Source organism: Eubalaena glacialis, chromosome 2 (assembly GCF_028564815.1).
Source record: "Eubalaena glacialis isolate mEubGla1 chromosome 2, mEubGla1.1.hap2.+ XY, whole genome shotgun sequence".
In the NCBI taxonomy this organism is placed as follows: domain Eukaryota; kingdom Metazoa; phylum Chordata; class Mammalia; order Artiodactyla; family Balaenidae; genus Eubalaena; species Eubalaena glacialis.
In genome coordinates this window covers 5,910,050-5,936,652 of record NC_083717.1, presented here as the reverse complement: position 1 = coordinate 5,936,652, position 26,603 = coordinate 5,910,050, and the positions used below count along the sequence as shown (strand labels likewise).

At 40.3% G+C, this 26,603-nt stretch overlaps 1 protein-coding gene across 3 annotated transcripts in view; it reads right to left on the bottom strand.

Moving 5' to 3' along the window:
- Positions 1–26,603, bottom strand: part of RSU1 (Ras suppressor protein 1) — a 195,822-nt gene that overhangs the window by 83,476 nt on the left and 85,743 nt on the right. For all 3 annotated transcript variants that reach the window (XM_061181554.1, XM_061181553.1, XM_061181555.1), the window contains one exon: positions 6,318–6,450. In XM_061181554.1, the coding sequence (XP_061037537.1) occupies positions 6,318–6,450 (133 nt within the window). The remainder of the gene's footprint in view (positions 1–6,317; positions 6,451–26,603) is intronic.

The following is a 26,603-nucleotide window of genomic DNA, read 5'->3' as shown; positions in this document are numbered from 1 at the left end:
GTGTCCCCTGCATTGGCAGGTGGATTCTTAACCACTGCGCCACCAGGGAAGCCCTATTTGCAACTCTTTAATGATACCTGCCCTAGTCATGGAATAAAATGCAGAAAGACTGACAGAGCTCCAGCTCACCGGTCACACCTGATCTCACAGAGCTCACCCAGCACAGCGTGGCTGAGGCGTGACTACATTGGAGGACCAGGGAATGAATGTGCCTATGTGAGGGAGCCTTTCCCAAGTCTGCATCTGCATCTAAGGCACGTCAGAGTGAAAGACATTCCAGAATACGTGTAAGATGGGGTTTCCTAGAGGCCTTCAGGAATCCCAGCTTAGCCTCCTGAAGCTGGTTTTCAATCTCTGGCAGAGTTTACCTTTGACCTTTATAGGTTTAGGGGGTGGAAGTTCCCTACTGCCACCCTCCCAGACTCCAGGTACACTGGAAATGTCAAATGGGAAGCACCGCCCACTTAAAAAACTGAACTGTTTTGAATGAGTTAACAAATTATAGGAAAGCAAAGCTTCAAAAGGCATGTAAAAACTTTATGTATTGAAGAAATGATGAACATGCACTAAGAAAAAGGAAAAATACTAATGACCTCTGAAGTCTAGCTGAGTAACAGTGCTAAACAAGTAAAAAGCAGAAAAGAAAAACTCCTTTTAATTGTAAATTACATTAAGCAATCTATCAAGAAATTTGGAAGAGAGAACTGTTATGCACTCTTCCTCAAATAGTCTGTTTTCCTCTTGTTCCCTTAAGAGGGGAAGGATTAATTTACCAGGGCAATTAACGGCTCATGGCCACACAAAAAAAACAGGTGAGGGACCAAGTCAAAGATCAATGTTGATATTATGTCCATTCTTGACTTACATCTATTCAGTGGAATTAACATTCGTCAACTCCTTATGCTGGTAACATACTATCTGGAGAAAAAGGAATGCTATGTAAGTTTTATCATTTAAAGTGAACATGAAATGAGGGGTATGACACAATACTACCTGAAATACAACATATTTTATGGGTTTCCCTTTTCTCTTTGATATTTCTTAGCAAGGTTCATTAAATGCACCACATTTGTATGCAAACAGGTGCAGGGATGACAAAAGTTTGAAACATATTTTGTATTATGGAGGAAATGTGAGAATACATTTATTAACTTAAAGAAAGAACCACAATATACATATGTAGCATCCATAAGGAAATATAAATTACCAGGAGCACAGTACACAGTCAACTTTTAAAAATAAAAACAATCTTTATGTCGAAAGCTTTAGGAAAAATTGGTTCTTCTTTTTCATGTCTACTATAAAGAAATACTGTGTTTCTCTGGCTTACCTGGAGCTATTTTCAGATACAGTAATGAAAGAGAAAAGTCTTTGTCGTCTTGCACACCTATTGTCACTATGTAAAAAATTCACTAACTGCTAGCAAGGTCCTGGCAGATTAACCTGCTCCTGCAGCCTTCTGTGATATTTATAAAACCATGCTCATTCCGTGCATCCATTTATACTTCACCAGAAAGATAATAAGGTTTAAAGAGTTTTGTTAGACAGGATTTCCTTCTGCAAAGGGCTGTCTTACATAAATGGGATCACCTATTAAGTTGGAAATTCTTTAGCCTTTTGGTAGACCAGATATATCTGTTATTTAAGGATCTTCTGAGTCAGCAGCCACTAGGGGATATAGTAGTTGTTTAATAAAGCCCATGTATGCCCATTCCAGCCTCTAATAGGTTTGCCCATACTGCAGAAAACAAGAAAACATCACTTCGTTTTAATTCTACAAGTAAAACAGCCTGAGAAACCATATGCAGCAGAATCAAAGCACTTATTCCTCCTTACAAGCTGGCTAAACAGGATGATTTATTTTGCTAGACTTCCAGGCAGGAGAAATTGCTAGCATTTTCCCCATCAGTGCTCACCACTCACCAAACACTGCTTAGTTAAAATGTTTCCGTTAAGTAATATTAATAAAAGTACAAACATCTTCATTTAAGACTAAAAAACAAAACAGAAAAGCAAGTGAGTGTGGCACCTTTCTCTGGTGTGCAAAGAAAGTCACAAGACAGGAGAAATGATGGGGGAGCACCTTTTGAGTTATGCCAGGCTGGAGATGAGGCTTTAGGACTGCCATGCTGTACAAATTGCAGCCTTCATGAGGAAGCCTGTTTTCCAAATGTCGCTTTCAACCGACACATTTTCAGCTTAACATTTGTCAAACCTCTTCTTTTGTTAAGAGTTAGCGTGTCAGTTTTTAAAATGGCTTGCGGTTTCTATCCACCTTCCTTGATGGAAATGTGAAAAGTGCGAGTTACTCCCTTTCACAAAGAATCTTGTCAAGGATCCTGACTCCAATCTGACTTCTCCCGGGGACAAAAAAAAAAAAAAAAAAAAAAAAATCTGCCTTCTGGAAACTTAACAAGTGGTGACTATCCCATCATAATTCTGCCTAGAAGAAGTTACTCAACAACAGCCCGAAAACGCTAATGCACCTGTAGGGTTTCATCCTCAATATCCAGATGGAGCGAATTATTTTAAGAGAGGGAATAAGTGACAATGAGCGGGCAAAGCAATGACACCAGCCAATATGGTCCCTTTGCTGAAAGTACGATAAATGAACAAAGAGCAACCTCCATCTAAGGAATGATGAGGCCGTGATGAATGCCCCAAATGTACTCAAAAGAACAATCTCCTGAAGAATCACACCTTGGCATCCTCCCAGCCACACCTGCCCACATCCCCTCCTGCTTCATCTTCATCAGCTTAAATCACTGCCAAGTATTTTAATTCTTCCTAAACACCGACTTCCCTGTTTTGTTTCAAACATCCACGTCTCCTCCTGGAGTCCGTCAGAGTCTGGAAATCAGATCATCCATCTCCCCTGCCTGTCGCTGCTCGAGACTTGGAAGGCGTCTCAGGATGTGCTTAGAACAGGAAGGTCACCTTGAACTTCAACCATGGACATGAAGGGATATAAAATGCGCTGGTGAGCTCTCAATGCTCTCGTTTAGGTAATGGGTCGATTGGTTAAAAAGAAAAAAGAGGAAGGAGATTCACTGGTATTTTAAGTGCCAGAATAAAAATTTAAAATATGCTTTTATGGGCTTCCCTGGTGGTGCAGTGGTTAAGAGTCCGCCTGCCAATGCAGGGGACACAGGTTCGAGCCCTGGTCCGGGAAGATTCCACATGCTGCGGAGCAACTAAGCCCGTGCGCCACAGCTACTGAGCCTGCGCTCTAGAGCCTGCGCGCCACAACTACTGAGCCTGTGTGCCACAACTACTGAAGCCCACGCGCCTGGAGCCCGTGCTCCACAACAAGAGAAGCCACTGCAATGAGAAGCCCACGCACAGCAACGAAGACCCAACGCAGCCAAAAATAAACAAATAAATAAATAAATTTCTAAAAAATAAATAAATTAAATAAAATATGCTTTTATGACAGGCTAAAGATCAATATTTAAAAAAGGATTTTTTCATTGGAAGGGATGTACGTGACTGATATAAAAAGAGACAAGGAAGTGAAGATTAGAAACCACAGGTTTCAGAATAAAGGATCTAAGACTAAGGTACTGATTGAGACATTTGCCTTGTTTAAAAAAATACAGGTGTAACGAATTAATTGCCTCCTTGCAAGTCCTGACATGTACAGCTTTACAAAAGTAGCCAAATATCTGCTAATTAGAGTTTTTTTTTTTTCAGAGAGTTGAGAAGGATACTAAAAGTCCTCTAATTATGAAGTGGCTGCTTAAAAAAATGAAAGAATTAAGTTGGGTTCTAGTTACATGAGGATATACTAACATATACCTATTCATGTAAAAGAGGACCTTAAATTTAAAACATCAGTGAAACACAGTGGTGCCATTTTTGTACAAGCATCTTTTTAAAAAGACTAAGAGCTTGAGGCAGTGTCTTACTTAGTCCACAGTCCATGTTTCTGGCTGGTATGTTTGATCCAGGAATGAAGGGAACTACTTCATTGGGAGAACAGGAGGGCAGAAAGCTGGGATACAGGAAGTGGTTAACATTCTTCTTTCCCAAGGAGGAGAGAAGGGGAAAATTCTAAGGGAATTCACTATAAGGGAGGTCCCTGCCCCCAGGAGTTTAATGTCAAGTGCATTCTCCAGCAGAGGCTCACACAGACTCTTCTAAAAGCAGCAAACAGAGTACTGATTGGTCCCCCTAGAAAGGGGACAATGGCTCTCCCATGCTTGTTGAAGCTTTCTAATGTTGATTTAACTGGACAAAAGATAATTCTCCACGAGGAAGACAAACACATAAAAAATAAGCTAATAGGCAAACTGCTTACTCTGATTCTTAAATATAAGATGCTAATAAAACAGACAAGAATATATACATCAAATATATCACAGATTAAAATGTGTCCCAGATTCCCTTTCAAATAACTTACCAATAAACTCAATCAATGCAACACACCACTCACTCATCCAGAATCCTAACGATGTTCAAATAAACGGAAATAGTTTGTAACAGCATATAACGGTGATTAATAGCCTAATGACTCAAAGGTAATACAAAATCCATACATTCACAATGTAATCTTTTCAAATGAAATTAAAATGAAAAGCACTTTCATACGCAATGTATTCTAATTCTCTGTAAATTCTAAATTAGTGTATGGTAAATTAAAAAACTGTTAATCAGAAAAAACAACAGAGTATTTCCCCCAATTCTAGAATAATAGGAGCTTATTTATTTTTCTGTAGGTACCATACACAATGGTTTTCTAAAAGCATACCCTTCAAACCAAGCTCTACATAACCCCCCATTTACTAATGAAAAATTAGAGCCTTATCTAAAGCCAATGCTAGCAACGATTAACAATTTAAGAGAAACCAGATGAACAATAAACTGTTCATTTGCAACTATATTTTCACACATTTTCATAATTAAACAAATTTTCAAGGCAGAGCTATGTTCATTCTTTTAAAAAAAACTATGTATCTATAATAATTGCACGTATCTATGTGGTTCATGAAACAATAACACATAGCCTATACATCTCTCATTTTACTCTTAAGGTAAGTCTTACGACATATGATAAATGTTAAGGTACCAAAAAAAAATGTTAAGGTATCATCTTCGAAGAAATCTAAACCATGCTTTATGCTGCATTCGCATAGGAGGATATGCCATCATTTTGGCAATTTTAGTCTATTTCCCCTGAACACCATTCTTCTTCCACAGCTCATCTTCTCTGTGATTCTGTCAGATGGAAATATACCATAAGGAGTCCCAGATGTGTAACCAGGAGCATGGCATACGGGGACATGTGCCACCAGAGCCACAGCTGGCCATTCACAGGCAAGGACTCTGCCCCGTCAGTTAAGTCTGACCCACTGCCCCAACACAGATTCCGAGACAGCTGTGTTGAGTTTGCGGGGGGAGCGTATTTCTGATACCAAAAAATGGGAGACTCCAAACTGAATGGAACTTTTAATGATCTCCTAGGTCTTCTCTAAGAGTTGGGATATTAAATTCTCAAAAGTTGGTACCAGACACAGGAACAGATTAAACCTGACTACGAACTGTTTCAAGTCATTTGCATTTGCTTAAAACTAGCGGTGACGGGATTTCGGTGTTAGGGGTCACTGAAGCATTGAGAGAAATGCTCACTTCAATTTGGGCTTGGGGAGTGGATGAGGGGCAAATAATGACAGAAGATTAATAGTAACAACAGAGTAGGTGGGGGTGGTAGAATTCCTTCCAACCCGGAAAAAGTGAGGAAGAAAGAGGTGGGAGTAGTTTGGTTTTAAGGCTGGGTCCCCGCAGGTGCCCTTGACCAGAGGGGAGGACTTGAGAGATTTTGATGCTATGACTTAAGCTAGCTGATTCCTCCTCCTTGTCTTCTGCCTTATCTCTTCTCTTAGAGAGATTATTATCTCACTAGAGTAAAAGCTTCTGAAGAATAGAATGATGCTTTCTTCGTATTCCCTACTGATTTTATAAAGAACCCACTTAACAATTTTGTTCGTAACATCTGTTATTCTTTACATTCAAAGGAGAAAAAAGTATGTTCTGATCTTCATGTATTTGGTGAATCTCCTTAGTGCCATGCATAGTCAGCCAATTTAATACCTTAAAAGATTTCTAAACAAAATTGGTATAAATTCCCTTTGAAAATATCAATTAAAAATAATCTATATATAAATAACAGACAATTACATGTGGTTATTAATAAAAAAATTTTAAAATGCTCTGAGCTCGGGGCCACCAATGACAAGATCACACAATAGGTTTTTAAAAATGGCATAATTACGAATACTGTAAAACCAGTCTATTTCAGAAAATCATAGTCTACTTACTATTTGTACGTCTCAGAGTGGATGTATTCAAACACATGGGACACACCAAGCTGGAATTGGTCAGCAATGGGGGTAACCCAGGGATTGTTCTCTGCTTTGAATATCTGCTTCTGACCAGTTAAATCCAAGTTTCCTAAAAAGAAGGAGGGGGAAGAAAATAAAAGGTGAAGGTCATCCAACCAACAGAAATCAAATCGAAGAATTCCTGCCCAGTAACCACAGCACACCTTAAGCATTTTTTGAGTCATTTGATTTCTTTTAAAAAGTTTCACCAAAAGTCTTCACTGATATACATGCCATGTCAGTGATTGTACACTGGCCCAAGAAATTAAGAAGGAAGGAAGGAAGGGAGGGAGGGAGGGAGGAGAGAGGGAGTAGAAGAGGTAAGAAGGAAGTAAACTTGGAATTCTTGCAAATGAAGTATTTGTTTCATTTTTCCAAGTGTTTGCTACAGAGACAACAATGGCCCTCCAAGATCGAGAGAACCATTAATAGCAGAACCTCCCCAAATTCCATCTTGACAGTGTGCATCACCACTTGTCCAATCTGATCTAAACCTGACCCATGTGGAACCTAGAAAAATGGTACAGATGAACCGGTTTGCAGGGCAGAAATAGGCAAAGATGTAGAGAACAAATGTATGGACACCAAGGCGGGAAAGTGGCGGGTGGGGGGCGGTGGTGGTGGTGTGATGAATTGGGAGACTGGGATTGACATGTATACACTGATGTGTATAAAATGGATAACTAATAAGAACCTGCTGTATAAAAAAATAAATAAAATTAAATTCAAAACATAAAACAAAATAAAATAAACCTGAACCAATCAACACCACTTTTCATCAAAGCAGGACACGAGTGAAGAAAGATACGAATACTGCCCAAGTAGAATTATTATTGCCTCATTCGGGTACCAAAAGCACACCTCGGAATCAGCACTAAATGAGTCTCATCAACATGGTGAGGGTAAAAACGCACACGCGTACAGCCCTTACCAGTTGACAAATTACCTGTAAAAAGCATTTCCTCCTTTGATTCTCCAACAATCCCTAAGGTCAGTAATTGACATCGCTTTATAGACAAAGAAATGGAAACTTGGGGGGAAATTAAGTAATATGTCCAAGATCAGAAAATGTCAGAGTGGGGATTTGAATCTAAGGCTTCTGACTCCAAATCTCTTATTTTTCCTACAATGCTTGGTGAAGCTATCAGGTTACATGTCAACCTAGATCAACCAAGGATGAGTTAAGGAAGGCAGCCAGCATCTGGGTACCACCTGTTGATGGATGGATCAGTCGACTCTCTATATATGTTTTTCTGTTTGGTATATTTAAAAATGGAAAAGGCAGCGTGAGAAAGAGCTTCCTAGAACCTGCTTGCCTATGAAAGACACAGGGACAGAGGTTACACAGCAGAGCTGTATGTGGTTTACTTGGCAGACTCACTGAAATCCTTTCCCTAAAAGTCCTATGGAAGAAGTCCATTTGCAGACCCCTGGTCTACAGTCCAAGGTTTTTTGAGCAAAGACACCAAGCAATTATTCTTCCCAGGACACAACCAAAGTGCCATATCTGTCCTGTTCTCAGGCTCTACGGCCAATATTGTCATAAATGAGAATTTCAGGATAAGGAAAACATATTCTAGGATGCAAGCATTGCACAAAGCACATCAATTTCCTAGCTAATCTGAGCTTTGGAAATGAAAAGATAATGTTTACTAGGATGATGTAGTATTTCTTCTTAAAACAAAAGAATCGATACCTTGAATCTGTCTTCTTTTTGTTATACGGGCAGACCTTGTTTTATCACGCTTCACTTTATTGTGGTTCGCAGATATTGCATTTTTTATAAAGTGAAGGTTTGTGGCAACCCGATGTCCAACAAGTCTGCCGGTACCATTTTTCCAACATCATTTGCTTACTTTGTGTCTCTGTGTCACATTTTGGTAATTCTTGCAATATCCTTTTCATTATTATTATATATGTTATAGTGATCTGTGGTCAGTGATCTTTGATGTTACTACTACAAGTCACTGAAGGCTCAGATGATGGTTAGCATTTTTTAGCAATAAATTATTTTTTAATTAAAGTATGTACATTGTTATTTTAGACATAACGCTACTGCACATTTAACAGACTACAGTATAGTGTAAACATAATTTTTATATGTACTGGGAAACCAACAAACTGGTGTGAACGCCTTTATTGTGATATTTGCTTTATTGCGGTGGTCTGAAATCCAAACTACAATATCTCTGAGGTGCGCCTCTATGAACTTGCAACTATTCAGAATAATGGAGAAAGAAAAGACCAATATAAAAGCGATTACCATTTCATAAAATGCTTCTAAAGACAGCAGATATTACTAAATATTAAGAGCAAGTAATTCATCATGATCTTTCCAAAGCTACTTAGAATCTGCTGGTGGTAAGTACAAAAATAAGCAGATACATTTCTCTCCAAGATTATCAATATTGTCAATTTCCTCATCTTAATGGTTAAACATCATTAGTCAGATATTAAATCACTTGAGAAATTAATGAGCTTTATTCTCTCAACCATGAGTCAGAAAATTGCTTGGGGTAAATGGAAATGAAAACGTCGCACATATTCGGTTTAGCTGAGTATCCTACCAGGGTGTAACCTTGTTGGCAATGGACTGCCATTTATATATTTTGTTTTTATCTTTACTTGGAGAAAGGAAGGGGTTTTCAGCTTCCCGAGAATCAAACTGATCGCTTGGTTAAATTTCACTGTAATTCTCATTTCCTCTATACTCTATGTCCTCTTGTCCGTATCATTCTCTCATTATTTCTTCTCCAATTTCCACATTTCCTAAAAATGAATGTAATAGAAATTCCTGGAAAAAGTCTTCTATTTAAAACAAGTCTGTATTTCTGAAGTGTCCTGTTTTAAACACAGAGTGTGTGATGCTTCCGCCTGTTCTTAGGAAGCATGGTCATTGAGGGAATGCCTGAGCTACCAGGTGACAGTAACCACGGGCTAAGCAATTCACTAAAAAGTTGGGGGCGGAGGCACTAGAGGTAAAAACATCTCTCTTAAAACATTCACCTCACAGACAACCTACGCCTACACAGTATCATCTTCCAGCCTCCCGGCCCTGCCCACTGACATCAGCATGGAATCAACTACGAAAAGAAATAATACATGAGACCTCTGGAAAAAAGATATGTTTTCCAAAAAAAGCCCTGGAAAGCATATATTACATAAGGAAGTGAACCAATTCCTAAGCAAAGGGGATCTCCCTGATAAAGGCAGTTCTGATCTAAATATCTTTCCTCCTCATCCCCCCCCAAATTGGTTATTCTAATGAAAAATCCGGTCTAAATTTCCAGTGGGTAGAGTTGTATCTGTTGAACAAGCTTCCAGGGCTCCCTGTCATTCACATATTACCACGAATTTATTCAACTGGATTGTTTTCCTTTTAACCTCTGGTTCAGATGGGTATCACAGGAATATGATTTTTTTTTTTTTTTTTAACTCTGGGGAAGAAGGGTGGGAAGGGGAGGGGAGGTGGCTACGTTTGGAGCACAGAGGATTTCTCAGCACGCTGTATTTTCAGGGCTCTGGGTCAATATGAGAGCAACGTGGACCAGGGAAAGGGTCTAGGAAGGACCTCAAAGACGAGCCTCAGCTATTCCAGGTTTGCCTGGGGACAGTGAAAAGAAGACGACCCTCTCTTCTTTCCCAGGCGGCATCACCAGCTTCCTCCCACCCAGGTCCAAGGTTTGCCCACTACTCCAAAAGTACAGACATTATGAGCAGGTTCTAATGGCTTATCCTTGAGATTTACACACAGATGCAGAAAGGAAAAGCCTGCATGCTCCTACCAACAGCCTACAAACCCACTTTGGAATGTACACGGCCTCTTGCTCACTTAGTAACAGCCTCTGACTAAGCTGGCAGTCTTGTTAGCGGTAATCCTCTGAGAATAACATGCTAAACTTCGATGCTCCCCGCTTGCCACACGTGCAGCACAGACCTGGGGGAACAGTGTCAAGAAAGGTCAGCTATGTTCCCTGGGCCGTCTCGTCTGAAGCCTCTAACCCCCCGGAGATCTGTCAATGCCTAGCAACGTCTCTATTTAAGCACCGTCCATGGAGACAGCAGAGGCAGAAGGGAATGCTAGTGACGGCTGCTAACTGGAGCACGCAGGAAATGCAGGATGGGAGCTGGGCGCGTTCCCTTCGGGGCAAAGGGGTCTTCAACTGATGTCTGGAAGTTGCGGTACACACAAAGGACCAGAGGCTCTTCACGAGCAATTTCATTTCTATCACTTCCACCTCATCTGTACATCCCAGCTGAGGGAGGGGAGAGTGGAGAGAGGGGTTACCCTCCCCTCCCACATTTATTTATTTTATTATCAAACAACCCTAAGTCAGAGTTAGTATCAGACAGACTTCAGATTCACAGGTGCTTCACAGAATACCAGAACTGGGAAGCCTAACAGAAAAGAATGATGGCGGGGGCGGGAACCAAACAGTAGCTTTGTGGTAGATGCTGTGCATTTTTTTTTTTTTTTTTTTAACATAGCACCATGAAACCCATGCTTAATGCCCACAGCACACCTTAAAGCAGGCAACTATTACAGATGGCAGAGCTGGAAACCGCACAAGCCAAACCCAGCGCGACTCTTCCTAGCTACAAGCAGGCTCGGGGCGACAGGATGTGCTGATTTTGTTCTCTGAGTTCATGTCGCTGGTGGAGGACACAGTACCTGCTTCTGTGCAGCTGTGGCCCTCCCAGCCGGCTCTGTGTCTCTGGCTCTCTCACTTCGCTCTGAAGGCTGGCAATTTCAGAAGAGGGCTAAGATGACGCGTGGAGCTCGGCCATTATCCCGTGGGAAAAGCTGACACCTGCCCCCCGATGGGCTCAGCAACAGGTTACTCTGGCCTCAGCCAAGCCCCTCCGTCAGCTGTCCAAGGCGGGTTCCCTTTCCAGTAATAACATGCAGGAAGCATCTCAGCCCGTCAGTCAGGCTGCAGGAGCCCTCACTTGCCGCACGCTTCGCTGGCTCTAGTTAGGAGCCCTCGCCCACCTCCTTGATTAGAAGCCTGAACGGGCGCTCTGGTGCTGTTCTAACAAGGATCAGACGGCAGGATTAAGCACCGTGACAAAGAGGATCTAATAAGCTAGAAAGTGGAGCATCCGCGGACACGCTGGCTGCCTCCCCGACACAGATTCCCACCGCTCCCTCTCCAGTGGGGAGGCCCGGGCCACGCGGGGAGCCAGCCTGCGCCGTGATTAGTGGTGACCCTCTGCCCGGCGCTGCCCTGAAGATCATTTGTCACTCAGAGGCTGCTTCTGCAATTGCAAATTGGATTTTCCATTTTATTACCTGCAAAAGGACCACGTACGCTTCTTCCAAGAGCCTCAAGTACGGCTGCTTTGCCGTGCAACTGTTATTTTGTAAAGGCTACAATCGTGCAAAACTGTCATTCTCCTCGCTAGTTATACGTGTGATGGGATGCAACAGGCATTATGGCCCCATTAAAAAGCAGGCGCTGGTTTTCATGTACAGAAATTGGTTGTTTTCATAATCATACTGATGATAAGAATTCTTCTCGAGTACTCAAAACCCGGAACCATGTGGCCAGTAACATCATTTATCGGATATTAAGCAATGGAGGTGATCTGGGCAAATTTTTCACGTCATCAAAGCATCGTTCCCTCCCTCCCTAATTCCAAAATACCACAGAACGCTTTTTAAATTAATTCACCCTAAAACCCAGGCTCTCTCACTCAGGAAAATCTAAGGCTACAGTCTAACAAGGTAAAACTAGCAAACCATGGTTGATTGGGTAGTCTATCATCAGTATACTGGATTTGCCCAAACCCAAGTAATTCACTGTTGAAGGGGTCTAGATGGGACATTATGACAGCTGAAAGATCACCTCTGCTCTGCAGTGAATCCATACACAGAAGCTAACCACAAATGACTCCAACGCAAAATAAAAGCTACTTCTAGGGCCGCTCCAGATATAAAGAGATATCCTGCACGTAAACCTCTAAGATTTTATTACTATGTAAGAGGCTACTAATTATAGAAGTGCATGATTATAGATGACAGCTGGAGATGGAAGGTTTCTACCTTTTTCACTTCTTTAGCAACATACTTCACTGAATGGAAAATGATCATAAAGCTTATAAAATGATGCTCATATTGTAATAATAAACGTTTGCTGTAGTAAAACACTGGAAACAACCAGAATGTTCACCAATAGGTGGGAAGCAGAATAATGTATGCTACAGCCACCCAACGAAATGTTTCCAGTTATTAAAATGAATGACATAGATTTGTATGTTTTGACCTAGAAAGATAGCTACACTCTAATTCTTAAAAATTAAGGGTGTACTAAGTTTGCTACGATTTCATTATTGAAAAAATACAGAAGAAAGAAATCCCATATTATGTATATGAGGAAATGTTTACGTGAAAAAAAGAGAAGAGTAGGATACACATCAAACTGTTAATACTGGTTTCCTAAAAGAAGGGAAATTAAGGTGGGAAAGGGATTTGAACCAGCAGAATAAAGGGTAAACTATTAATTTTCTTTTTGGAGAATTCCATGTGATTACAAGTACGGATTATTTTTATAATTAAATAAGAATAAGGTGCATGGCAAGGAAATCATCAAAAACAATTCAAAATACATGATGGGCGCTAATTAGTACAAAGGCGGTGGCTTTTATTTGAAACAGCATCACCCTACTGCAGGGAACAGCACACTTTATAGATGATGGTCTGCTAAACCCTAACTGGATGGAGAAGGGGGGGGTGTCTGAGGCTGCTTCTTTTTCTGTGCACCATCGATGCAATCAAAGTAAGCTGGGATGTCTCATGACAGCTCTCAAATTTATTCTGCGGGGAATTCGAGGCCACACTGCCATTCTGGCAATTGTCTGCTTAGCCTTCTGGCAACACATTTTTAAAACAGGCATTTTGTTCACTTAATACATACAAAGCGTTGCTGCTGTGTGAAACATACTAAAACTGTTACTCTTCTGATCTAGTCAAGGGAAGAGTACAATTTAAATAAAAAAGATTTTTTTTGAGAAAGCCAAACACCCTGCCAAATGGCTCCAACAAAAGTGGCATCTGATTTATGTGTGTCGGTGTGAACGAGTCCAGAAGCCCTTTTAACCCATGAAGAAAAATATCATTTTACAGTTCCCCCCTGGTGCCCTTCTTGGCCATTTGATATCTGTGTTCCAGGGTAAGATGGAATAGAAGGGTCTCTCAGTCACTAGTAAATACGATTACCCAGCAACAGAGCAGTGGGCCTCCCCAGTGCACACCACCATTGCTGCTTTACCCTGCAAGTCCCTTTCCATGGCTGCGCCATAAATAATTCACGTTGCAAACCTGGCATTTGAGTAGGGTTTCCCCATCATTCTTCTAAATGTGGGCAGTAATCTTATTTTTGCTTGCCAGATTTCCATGTTATTGTTGATGTAACGTCAGGCAGTATAGACAAAAGCCCAGTGGATCTGGCCAGAAGACCTGGCTCCAGATGCCAAGTACCATTCACTGGCTTTGTGACCAAAGGACTTTAGGGAAATCCTTGTGTTTTCTGAGCTTCAGGTTTCTCATCTGCCAAGTGGGGATAATAGTACCGATTGATAGGATTGTGGACAGGGGCCCAAAAGTGGACAAAATGGTTCTCTACATTGGAAAGCACGACATAAATATAAAATACTCTTTTCATGATTATGTTAAATGAAATCTGCAAAGGAGAGAAAAACGTATACTGGAAAACAGTTTCCCTAAAACAGAGGTTCACTCAGGGAATTCATAATCTCCTGAAATGGAATGCAAAATAAATCTACATTTGCATAGTGGCACTCTTCCGGGGAAAGGGCCCCCAAGTTCATAAGCTTCTCAGTGGTCTGTGATCAAAAGTAGGGCCAAGATAAAATTTAGGAGGCCTGATTTCATTTCCTAGAAGACTGAAGATTTGTAAATGGTGGCAGTCTGCGGCACCCCACAGGGGTCTGTTCCTGGAGTGCACTGGGTCATTCAATGTCCTCCTAGACCTCATCGTCCTTCCATTCAAGTTCCCCAGTTCAAGGACAACCTTCTGACTGCCTGGGAAGTTGGAAATGTCAGCACCGAGGGAGCCCCAGTTACCCTGGAGACCCCTAGGAGACATCCCTGTATAATACAACATAAACTAAAATAAATGGATGTTCAAAGAATAAGTTCCAGCAATCACAACTTCTCATAGGATCAATAACAGTATCACACCCTTTGGTAATCCATTTCAAGTACAGATGTGTGAGAATTCCCTAGGGAAATTGTACACCAACAGGTATCCTCCAAGCTCATATTGTTAAGTCTCATTTTATGAAGAGCCACATGATGTGAGTGGGGGAAAGAACTGATCTCAAAAGAAGTCAACACATATGTGGAATCTAGAAAAATGGTACAGATGAACTTATTTGCAAAGCAGAAATAGAGATACAGATGTAGAGAACAAACTTATGGATACCAAGGGGGGAAGGGGGGATAGGATGAATTGGGAGATTGGGATTGACATATATACACTACTGATACTATGTATAAAATAGATAACTAATGAGAACCTACTGTATAGCACAGGGAACTCTACTCAATGCTCTGTGGTGACCGAAATGGGAAGGAAATCTAAAAAAAGAGGGGATATATGTGTACATATAACTGATTCACTTTGCTGTACAGCAGAAACTAACACAACATTGTAAAGCAACTATACTCCAATAAAAATTAATTTAAAAAAATTAAAAGAAGTCAGCACATTTGGCTTCAACTCTTAGGTCTCTCATTAACTAGTTATATACCCTTGAACAAGTCACTGAAGCACTCCTGACCTTGGCTTCCTCATCTGTGAAAGAATGGTATCAGAACTGACAAGTTCTAAGATCTCTTCCCAGTGTAAAACTCAATTAACTTTTTTGAAGATAAATTTATTTTATTTATTTATTTATTTTTGGCTGTGTTGGGTCTTCGTTGCTTTCTCTAGTTATGGCAGACTTTCTCTAGTTATGGCGAGCGGGGGCTACTCTTCCTTGTGATGTGCGGGCTTCTCATTGCGGTGGCTTCTCTTGTTGCGGAGCATGGGCTCTAGGCGTGCAGGCTTCAGTAGCTGTGGCTCACGGGCTCAGTAGTTGTGGCTCGCGGGCTCTAGAGCACAGGCTCAGTAGTTGTGGCGCACGGGCTTAGTTGCTCCGCGGCATGTGGGATCTTCCCGGACCAGGGCTTGAACCCGTGTCCCCTGCACTGGCAGGTAGATTCTTAAATACTGCACCACCAGGGAAGTCCCACAATTAAATTTTTTTTTAAAAATTCTGCAAGATTCAGAAAATATTTGTACTTATATGAAATGATGGCTGTTAACTAAACATATTGTGATAATCATTTATGATATATGTAAGTCAAATCATTATGCTGTACACCTTATACAGTGCTGTATGTCAGTTATATCTCAATAAAGTTAGGAAAAAAAGAAAAAATAAAGGTATCACAAACCAGCCTTCACCATAGCTATTGAAGTTGAACGAATACAGGATATCCTCCGTAATGATAAAACATTATTTCCACTAATTTAGCACTTACTTAACATTCGATCTCAGGTCTCTTCCACAATTCCCTCTCTAGCAAGATTTAATATGAAGTGTTTCCGAATTGTCTTGCGATACTACAGACAAAAGCGATTCGTTGTTCTCCTCCTAGAAGGCCTACTAGTCCTTCTCAATCCCTGCAGCCCTAGGTACCCGGGATCACCATGACACCCATGCTGCCCAGAAGGCTTGCTCCACAGCACACATGAGAAGAGTTCCAACACCCTTTCAAGAAACCCTGTAGAGTCAGTGTGAGGTGAAGGGCAGGCAATATGGGAAGAGAAAAACTTTGAAATCAACCTTAGCATCTAAGAGACAAGTTCTAAGACAGCACCTACCAATGATGTTTCTGAGTACAAAAGTGTAGGCCAAGACAAAGACTAGGAGATGTCGACTGATATCTTACTGACTTACAGTTCATAAAACATTCTCCTATCAAACTTGACACATCCTCAAAAGGACTAATTCCTAGAGTTGGTTTGGGGAATGCACACTTTCCCTACACTGTTAAGAGTACAAACTGGCACCTCTTTTCTGAAAGATGACTGGGCCATATATATTAAGAGCTAAAACAATGTTCATACTGCTTGACCCAGTAATTCCACCCTTGTAATAAATTTATGCTAAGGATACAATCATGGATATTCACAGTGATTTACGAATACAAATTTTCACTTACGCTGCTTGTGTTTCTCCAGAACATCTGCAAACAACTCAAATGGCTAAGGGGTTGGTTAATAAATAAATAATTATAATTATTAATATTAATAATTATTAATTAATGTATTGATTATTAATATAATTTTAATATAATTAAAATTATAATCATAATTTTATGAGACACTCAGAATGGTATCATATGTAGTCATATGGTCAAAAACGTTTTCAAATAAAATTTAATGACATGGGGTAATGGTCATGACACAATACTGAAGGTGGAAATGTAGACTATAAAACCCACATAGTACAATACCGTCATGTGTTTTTTAAAAAGTATATATACATATGCATAGGAAAAAGACTAGAAGAACACACACACTGTATATACACACATAAATAGAGAAAAGACTAGAAGGAAATATAATTTTAACAGTGGTTATTTCTGGAAGGTAGGATCACGAAAGTCACCCTTTACTGTGTTTCCCCAAATATTCTAAAGCAGTGACTCTCAAACTTGAATGGGCATCAATATTTCCTGGAGGCCTTGGGAAAACCTCCAGAGTTTTTGGTTTAGGAGGACCTGGATGAGACCCGAAGTTGACACTTCTAACAAGTTCTTAGGGTATGATGATGTCTGGTCCAGGGACCACACTTAGAAAAGTCCTTGTTTATTTGTAACAATAAAAAAGCATTTAAGCAATCAAATGTTTTTAAAAGTTTAAACAAAGCAGCCCCAGGACTTCCCTGGTGGTCCAGTGGTTAAGATTTGGCACTCCCAATGCAGGGGACACGGGTTTGATCCCTGGTCAGGGAACTAAGATCCCACGTGCCACACGGCACAGCCAAAAAAAAACCACAAAAAAATAAAAAAACAAATAAAGCAGCCCCAAAATATTAAATCTATTTAGAGAACTGACAAAGAAATCTGAATTTTCAGATACTATTACCAGTTCTATTAAGGATGTAAAAAAAGAAAAAACCTCCATAGAGTAGTGAATGCTTACTATTATTGCCATCTTCATCATCATAATGGTAAGAGCTATTAACTGCTGAGCATGTATTATGCACCAGGTGTTGCTTCAGGAGCCCTGCATACATTATTTCAAGGAGTCACAACACTTGTGCATGGAAAAGTATCACTATCATCTCATTTAAAAAAGAAGAAACAACTAACATTCAGGGAGGCTGAGTCCCACGTTCAAGGTTGCATGAGTGTAAATGGCAGAGCTGGGAGTCAAAGACCAGCTTATCCGACACTTTCAAAGCTCTTGGTCTTCTGTGTACAGGACACTTAAAACATTTTCCCCTTCCTGCAAAAAGGTACTGAGGTATTGTTGGAAGAGTCAACCATTTGACTCATGGTTTAAAAAACACTGGGGAGGCATAAACAAAATACATCCCTTACCTCTCTCACAGGGCCCAGAATCCTTTCATCAGAACCATGATCTAGAACCACTACTGTTACCTCTAGGAATTTTCTTTCTAAATTAAAATACCCTGGCGGAGTAAAGTGTTAGGGTGATACACTTTCATTAGTATGACAGAGTGAATGTTTTTAACAGGCTGCATGAATATAGGGCATGCACTTTCTTAAGAGTCAAAACACAAAGTCAAGGGATTTCTTTTTTTTTTTGCTTCAATTGATACCTTATAGTTTTTTTAAATTAATTTTTATTGGAGTATAGTTGATTGACAATGTCTTGTTAGTTTTTGCTGTAAAGTGATTCAGTTATACATGTATCTACTCTTTTTTAGATTCTATTCCCATACAGATCATTACAGACTACTGAGTAGAGTTCCCTGTGCTCTACAGTAGGTCCTTATTAGTTATCTATTATATGTATAGTAGTGTGTATATGTCAATCCCAATCTCCCAATTTATCCCTCCTCTCTCCCTCTCCGCCCTGGTAACCATAAGTTTATTTTCTACATCTGTGACTCTATTTCTGTTTTGTAAATAGGTTCATTTGTACCATTTTTTTAGATTCCACATATAAGCGATATCATGTATTTGTCTTTTTTAAAAAGAATAAAATCTCGTGTAATTATGCATTGAACAAATCATTGTTTTTAAAATAATAACATTTCATTAAGTCAGAATTGTTCAGGAAAATCACTATGTGATTATGAGAACTGAAATTATCCTGGGGAAATTTTGATCAGAGAAAAAGGCCGAATAGGTTTGAATCTGGGTGGGGCATCCCAGGCAAGGCAGCAGGAACAGATTAAAGGTGGTGCGTGCCAGGGCCGGGGTCTGGATGTTGGTATATTTCAATTGATCTTTATTATCTGAAATGGAAACGTCTATATATTGCAGAGAAACAGCCATGACTCATCTTTTACAACTCTCAGGGCTGATTCAAAGTACTTCTGAGTGTCTCACGTGTCTCCAATGGTTTCAAAAGGCTGCCTTCTAGGGAAGGTGGGTAGGGGTGGGAGGCAAGGAGATTATACCCCCTTCACTCCCATCTCCCGCCACCCCGCGGACACCACCATATCTGCACCAAATGAAGACACAGGTCGACGTGGCCAGCTGAGCTGAGACTCCTCCCTTTTCACCCAACATCTGGAATTGTACTTGGAGATTCCGTGTGTACAAATACGCTAACTAACATTCTGACACAAAGAATCTGACCTCGATCTAGATGCACATACAACTGGAGAGCCCATTAAGGGAAGTTTGCAGGGCACGAGGGGTTTGTGGAGATGAAGTCTTAAACATATCCAGATTTGTATCAAATTTTAATTTCCAAATTATGTAGAAAGTGGAAATGACTTCTTAGATAACTTTGCAGGAGATTAAAGGTCAAATACAGGCAGATTCAATCAGTACAGATATGATCACATAGTCTTAATAATAATCATCTTAAAAACCTTCCCAAATGGCAACAACTTAGCTTTTTAATGCTTAACCTCAAAAACAGTTGTTTAAAAAGCAAAGCAATTTTTCAGCCAATAGGACTAATGCTAAAGTTTAAATGTCATTGTAATACATTCCTAGGCACTTGGCTCATATGGAAGTATGAAACAAAATTAACTTTTTTTTTATTTATATATAAATACCCTCGAATCCAATTTTATTAAAGGTTAAGTAAGGGATCAACCTACTACACAGAACCTAAACTTAAGTTATATGTAAAAATGGCTTGTTTCGGCTTTGCTTCTCACTCTAGAGCTTATATTTTTATTACTTTGGTGCCATGTGTTACACTCCCAGCGGAGGCTGGAGATGGTAAGAGTGCAGATATTGTGCCATATAAAATACATACTACGATAATTAAGAATTGTGAGTGACACAAATGCTAAGTCTACATGAATAAAAACTGCAACAATTGTAACTTAATTTCCAGTGAATTCAAAATTATTCATGCTAAAAAAAAAAAAGCCAAATGTGTTTTAGGTTACGTACTAACAATCCACGTTAATGCGTTTTGAGGAAACTTACTTTCCCTTCAGTTTAACAACTATAGCTCAGAAGTAAGATGCAATGGAAGGAAAATCACAACTATGTGAAAACAGTACTTCCATGTGTGTAAATACACACATACATGTGCATGCACACATACACACGTTCATCTAGTTCAGGACTTAAGAAATATGATAAAAGCAAAATCTACATATTATAGCAGAAAAGACGTAGTAGAAAATAAAGCAGAAAAAAATTGATGTTTCTACTTTTATAACTATTTACTTGTTTTCAGTATAAGTGATAAAAGGCAAGTAAGTATCCCAAACTACTATAAACAAGAGTACTTTCTAGTCTAGGGTTAGTCCGGAGTCAAGCCCAGGCCACAGACGTAAACTAGTATGTTTAAAAACTTTAACATTAAGGTTTAAGAAAAATCAAAGCAAAATAACTATATAACTCAAGGGATAGAAGTCTACCGCACCTCCCAAGGATCTACTTAGACAATTTACAAGTCTTCATGTGTGAAAAAGCATTAACTATAAATAACAGTGAGAAAACGGAGTTTTTCCACAATTTGGGATTTGGGTGAGGACGATTACATCATGAATTGGTTTCCAGTATTTTTGGAAAGCCAACTGTCTTGGGTTAAAAATATGAAATACTGTCACAGTTAAACAATAAAAAAGGAAAGGACGTACTATAATACTCTGACTCAAGGGAAAAAAACAATCCACAAATACAAAATCGCTTTCAACATGTGAAGTTGTTTCAGAGACTCAATTTATTTACAAAAAAATAGAGCTCAAATTAGCCAATCCAGGAATTGGCACTTCTAAACACCTCCTCTGACTGCTACTGGTTTACGCAGTGTTATCAATCCCAAGATTCCAGGTGTCTGTCCAATTTCAGAGTAGCCTGATATTCCTTATCATTATCATCATAATAACTTACCAGAAAAAAAGAGAAATAGAATTAATGTATTTTCAAAGGCAAGAGTTGTTTTAAAGACTAAATGACACCCTTATGGAGTAAACAAATTTATATGTGACTTTTTATACATTACTCACACTTATCATTTTATTTAATCTTCATGATCTGGAGATCTAAAGAAATGTTCACAAGGGAAAAATAGTTTTGTTTGGTCGTAATCTGACGTCAGCATATAAGAACAAATGGTGTCCTACTGCTTAATCAAGAGCCAGGTCCCCCTAGCTGACAACCTAAATGTGAAACAGTAAATGGTGACATATAGCATAAACCTACTAGGCTCACATAATGGTCAGAACCGTGGCCTTGTTTTTTAAACAACTGTACTTTAAAAACAGTATCATGCAAAATCATTTACAGGACATCTAGATGCACCTCCCATCAGACAGTGTGTGACTTACTTGCAATGATACAAACATACTATGGCCTTTCTTGCTTCTGCACCTACCTAAATGCCCTCTCCCCTGTGCTTCCTGATAAAATGTAACACATTCAATGTCACCTCTTCAGAGAAGTCTGCCCGGATTTCTCCACTGAAAGTTGATCCCTGTGATTTTTTACTAACTCAGCACCTATTTGTTTGTTCCACAGTACTTATTACATTTTATAATTATTTCCTTTGCTGTGTTTTTTTTTCCTGTGGTCTGTTTCTCCAACTCCATTGTAAGCTCCATGGACACAGGGGCCATAACAGTCTTGATCTGAGTGATGCCTGGCACCAGTTCAAACGCCCATTCTTGAAGTCTTTTCCAAGCTCCTCCTGTAGACCTGACTGCTGTGTCTACACTCCCATTATATAACCAAACTGGAATTAGAACCAAATTGCTTCCATCTCAGCATCCCTCATTAAATAGGATGGGAATTTCGTCTTGCTCATTTGTCTTTCTCAGGTATCTTGTACACTGTACAGGATAGGGGTGTCCTTCTCAACTAGGATGAGATTTGATCCCTTTAAGGGTGTCTATCATATGACCTAAAGGAAAAGGGCTTTACAAACAACTGAACAGGGCTTCCCTGGTGGCGCAGTGGTTGAGAATCTGCCTGCCAATGCAGGGGACACGGGTTCGAGCCCTAGTCTGGGAAGATCCCACATGCCGCGGAGCAACTAAGCCCGTGAGCCACAACTACTGAGCCTGCGCGTCTGGAGCCTGTGCTCCGCAACAAGAGAGGCTGCAACAGTGAGAGGCCTGCGCACCGCGATGAAGAGTGGCCCCCGCTTGCCACAACTAGAGAAAGCCCACGCGCAGCAATGAAGACCCAACACAGCCAAAAATAAATATAAAAATAAATTAATTAATTAAAAAAAAAGACCTAAAAGAAGAAATACATGGCTAATATCATAAAAAAAAAAAACAAAAAACAACTGAACACTTATTTGTCTACACCTCATCCAGCTCCCACCACAGATACTGATATGGCCGCCTTTGCTTCTTCATGTGACAGTAATGACCCACACATTAAAGATGTGAGTGAGCTGGGCATGGAACCAACTGCCCGGGAGGGGAAAGAGCGAAGGCTGAAAGCAGTGTAGCAAGCATGAAAAGGCAGGTTGAACTGGCAGACTGTTAGTGATTATTTTCAGGATGCACAGTTCAATTTCACCCTAACAGAAAAAGAAAACAAAAATGTTTGGCTTCAGTGATAAACTAATAACTTAAAATGGAGAAAATGCATTTTTTGCATGTACAGACCACAGACTAGCCTAGATGCTTTATGCATATGATCTCAAAGGAACCTGCAAACTGGGAAGGTGCCTGACAGTTAAAGGAAATGACGTTCAGAGACGATTCCTCCCTTTCCCAAAGGCCACAGAGCCAGCAAACGGTAGTGTTGGGATTCAAACCAAGGTCTGCTCCTTCCTACTTGCCACGGTCAATGGTAAGAAAGGAACAGTTTGTCTGCCCATTCTCTTTCCTTCTCCCAATTCTTCCCCATTCTTCATCCGTCCCCTCTCTTCCCTTTTACAGAAAAAGGGACAGGGACAATGGCAAATGTACTTTGATGTGTGTTGGGATCAGGGCGACTGGCTGATAATGCCTAAAAGAGCACATAACCACAATAATAATATAAAACATATAGTTTATCATATAAAATATCTTGCAGACACACCTCCAGATAGCAAACTGGCTTTTAGAAGTTATTTTATACGTCACTGCATTAGTCTGCTAGGGCTGCCATAATCAAATACCATAGACTGGGCGACTTGCACAACAGAAACTGATTTTCTCCCAGTTCTAGAAGCTGGAAGCCTAAGATCAAGGCGTCAGCAGATCTGGTTTTTCCTGAGGCCTCTCTCCTTGGCTTGTAGACGGCCACCTTCTCACTGCGTCCTCACATGGTCTTTCCTCCTTGGAGTGCAACCTTGGTGTCTCTCTGTGTCCAAATTTCCTCTTCTTATAAGGACACCAGTCAAATTAGATTAGGGCCCCTCCTAAGGGGCCCTAATCACCTCTTTAAAGGCCCTATCTCCAAACAAAGTCACACTCTAAGGCGTTGGGTGTTAAGGCTTCAAAACATGAATTTTTAGGGGTTACTGAATTCAGCCCAAAGCAGCCACTATCTTCATTTTCTTAATAGTCGAGTAACTGGAATAGCACAAAGTCTGCCCTACATATCTGGTTCTGATTAATCATAAATTAAACATGTATAGAAGGGCCAAATAGACAAAATTACAGACAACAGAGGTTAAAGGAAATTCAGCTCTCTCAAGAGCACATTACTTTTACATAACTCAAACTACTGTATACTTATATATAATATTATACGACATTGTACTCATTGATATAATTTGAGTTAGGGGAATAAGGGGCATGGCAGTCTGACTCTATCATTCTTCTTTGCATTTTCAACTACGGGTACCATTTTGGTAGATCAGAAAGAGGAGATAATCAGACAGAAGGGTTAAATTTCTCTTTAATTATACAATATCCCGTATTCTTTTATCCTTTAAACAGTTTCTCAAAAATGCTGGTGTCACTTTAAATCTTCAAACTGCGTATACTCTTTAAGGAAGGGCCTTTCCTTCGTTAGGGCTCAGTCTTCAGGGGGCTCCATGTTGGCACCAAATTACACTCCGTAGAACAGAGAGCACCTCCCTACAGTTCAAGGGCGCTGAGAAGCAGGGGTTCCAACGGCAGCTTTCAGATGCTTTTTGATGACAAATGATAACATTAAGCTCCTACTCAAAGGCAGCCTACAATAATTCTCCATTCCCTGATATTAAAATCCTGTAAGGGAACATAAAGCTAGCCTCATACCACCACGTATCCCCCTCTGATTAAAGCACTCTTCTGCGACAACCAGCCTCAAAGAAGCAAAGGTAGCAGATGTCAGGGCTAAAGCAGAATGGAAGAGAGACAAACCTGAAAAAAAGATGGACACAGGAGGGTGGCGACACAGTGCTGGAGGGCGCAGGTGGACAAGGCAGAAAGACATGCACCAGAAGGGAGCAGAAATTTGACCTGCTGTTCTCCCATCATGGTACATCTGCCCTATCGGCCTTAGAGTTTATAAATTTATTTATTTATTATTTTTTATTTATTTATTTTTGGCTGCGTTGGGTCTTCGTTGCTGCGTGCGGGCTTTCTCTAGTTGCGGCGAGCAGGGGTTACTCTTCGTTGCAGTGCGTGGGCTTCTCATTGTGGTGGCTTCTCTCGTTGTGGAACACGGGCTCTAGGTGCGCAGGCTTCAGTAGTTGTGGTTCGCGGGCTCCGTAGTTGTGGCTCACGGGCTCTAGAGAGCAGGCTCAGAAGTTGTGGCACGTGGGCTCAGTAGTTGTGGCTCGCGGGCTCTAGAGCACAGGCTCAGTAGTTGTGGCACATGGGCTCAGTAGTTGTGGTTCGCGAGCTCAGCAGTTGTGGCTTGCAGGCTCTAGAACGCAGGCTCAGTAGTTGTGGCGCACTGGCTTAGTTGGTCTGCGGCATGTGGGATCTTCCTGGACCAGGGCTTGAACCCATGTCCCCTGCATTGGCAGGCAGATTCTTAGCCACTGCACCACCAGGGAAGCCCCAGCCTTAGATTTTAAAAGTACTTACTCCTAAAGTAACTGCTGAGACATCCAGCTAAACAGGATGGAGTAGAAGCATTTCCATGTACTCCCCTTCCTTAAAATCCACTGGGAGAAAGGAGAGAATGATTTAAGTGAAACATACCCATCTTATATCACAAACTCTGAGGAAGGGTAGCTGAATTCAGGGAAATTTAACCCCAAAAGAGGGGAACACGGGTAGTTGACACAGAGCTCCTTAGAATTTAAATGTGGTAACAGATGTTTCTAACAGTCCTAAAAGCCCCATCAAGTGAGCCTTCGTTGAAGCGCTAATATCTAAGCGTGAGGGTTTGCTGGGAGCAAAGGGGGAGCAGTGAGTATCCCCAGAGAAACTCGTTCCACAGCAAACAACAAGAGGAGCTGAAGAGTGAACACCTTTACTATGTGAGCACGGACGTGAGACGAATGAGGGAGAGGATGCAGTGAGGCCACATCAGCCCCCAGAGAGCCTCTAATTCCACTGCTGGACCTGAATGGGGAAGACCTGAAAAGGGAGAGGGATCTTGCTTAAGCAAATACATACCTCAAATGAGAAATCGAGCTGTTGCTAGATAATTCATATCATGGGAACAATAAAAATGAATGAAATATAGCTATATGCAACAATATGGATAAATCTCAAAACATAATGGCAAGTGAAAGAAGCCAGAATACATACTGAATAACTCTACTTATACAAAATTCAAAATCAGCAAAACTAAGTAATAATACTAGAAGTACAGACAATGGTTACCTTGTGGGCAGAAAGCCTAGGGATTGATTGGAAGGAGGGCTAAGGGGGAACTCTGACTCTGGTGGTCTTCTATTCCCTGACCTGTGAGTTTTTGCAGGGTGATAATTCACTGAGCTATAAGTCTGTGTTGTATGAACTTTTATCTTTGTGTGTTATGCTTTAATAAATACACTGGAGAGAGAGAGAGAGGGAGGGAGAAAGAAAATAAATAAGCAATCCTATAGGCATCCTAGCAGAAAAAGAAGTCACCCAGTAAGTGGAAAGACCAGGCTGGCCTCTGATGTCTCTCTAGCAACATTTAATGTCAACAGACAATGTCTACAAAGTTCTCATAAAAGAAAAGGTTATTCAAGACTTTTACACCCAGACAAATTATCTATCAAACAAGAAAGGGCAGACATTCTCAAGATGGCAAGAACTCAGGACATAAAGAAGCCTTTTACAAAAACAGCTACTTGACAATTAAATCCAGGTAATTAAGCAAAAATCAAAAAGCCATCAAACTACTTTGAAAAATATAGTTTAAAAATATAGTTACTGAGAGTTCCCTAGTGGCATAGTGGTTAGGATTCTGGGCTTTCACTGCCGTGGCCCAGGTTCAATCCCTGGTCAGGGAACTGAAATCCCGCAAGGTGCACAGCACGGCCAAAAAAATAAATAAAAAATAAAAATACAGTTACATATATTCATATATAAAATATATATATGATGTATATAATGTATATCTGTGTATAAAACACCTCGCTGCAGTCCATAATTTTAATTTTTACTTAGAGTGACCTTTTAGGAATTAATACCTTAAATTTCTTTATCTCAAATAGTAAAACTTTC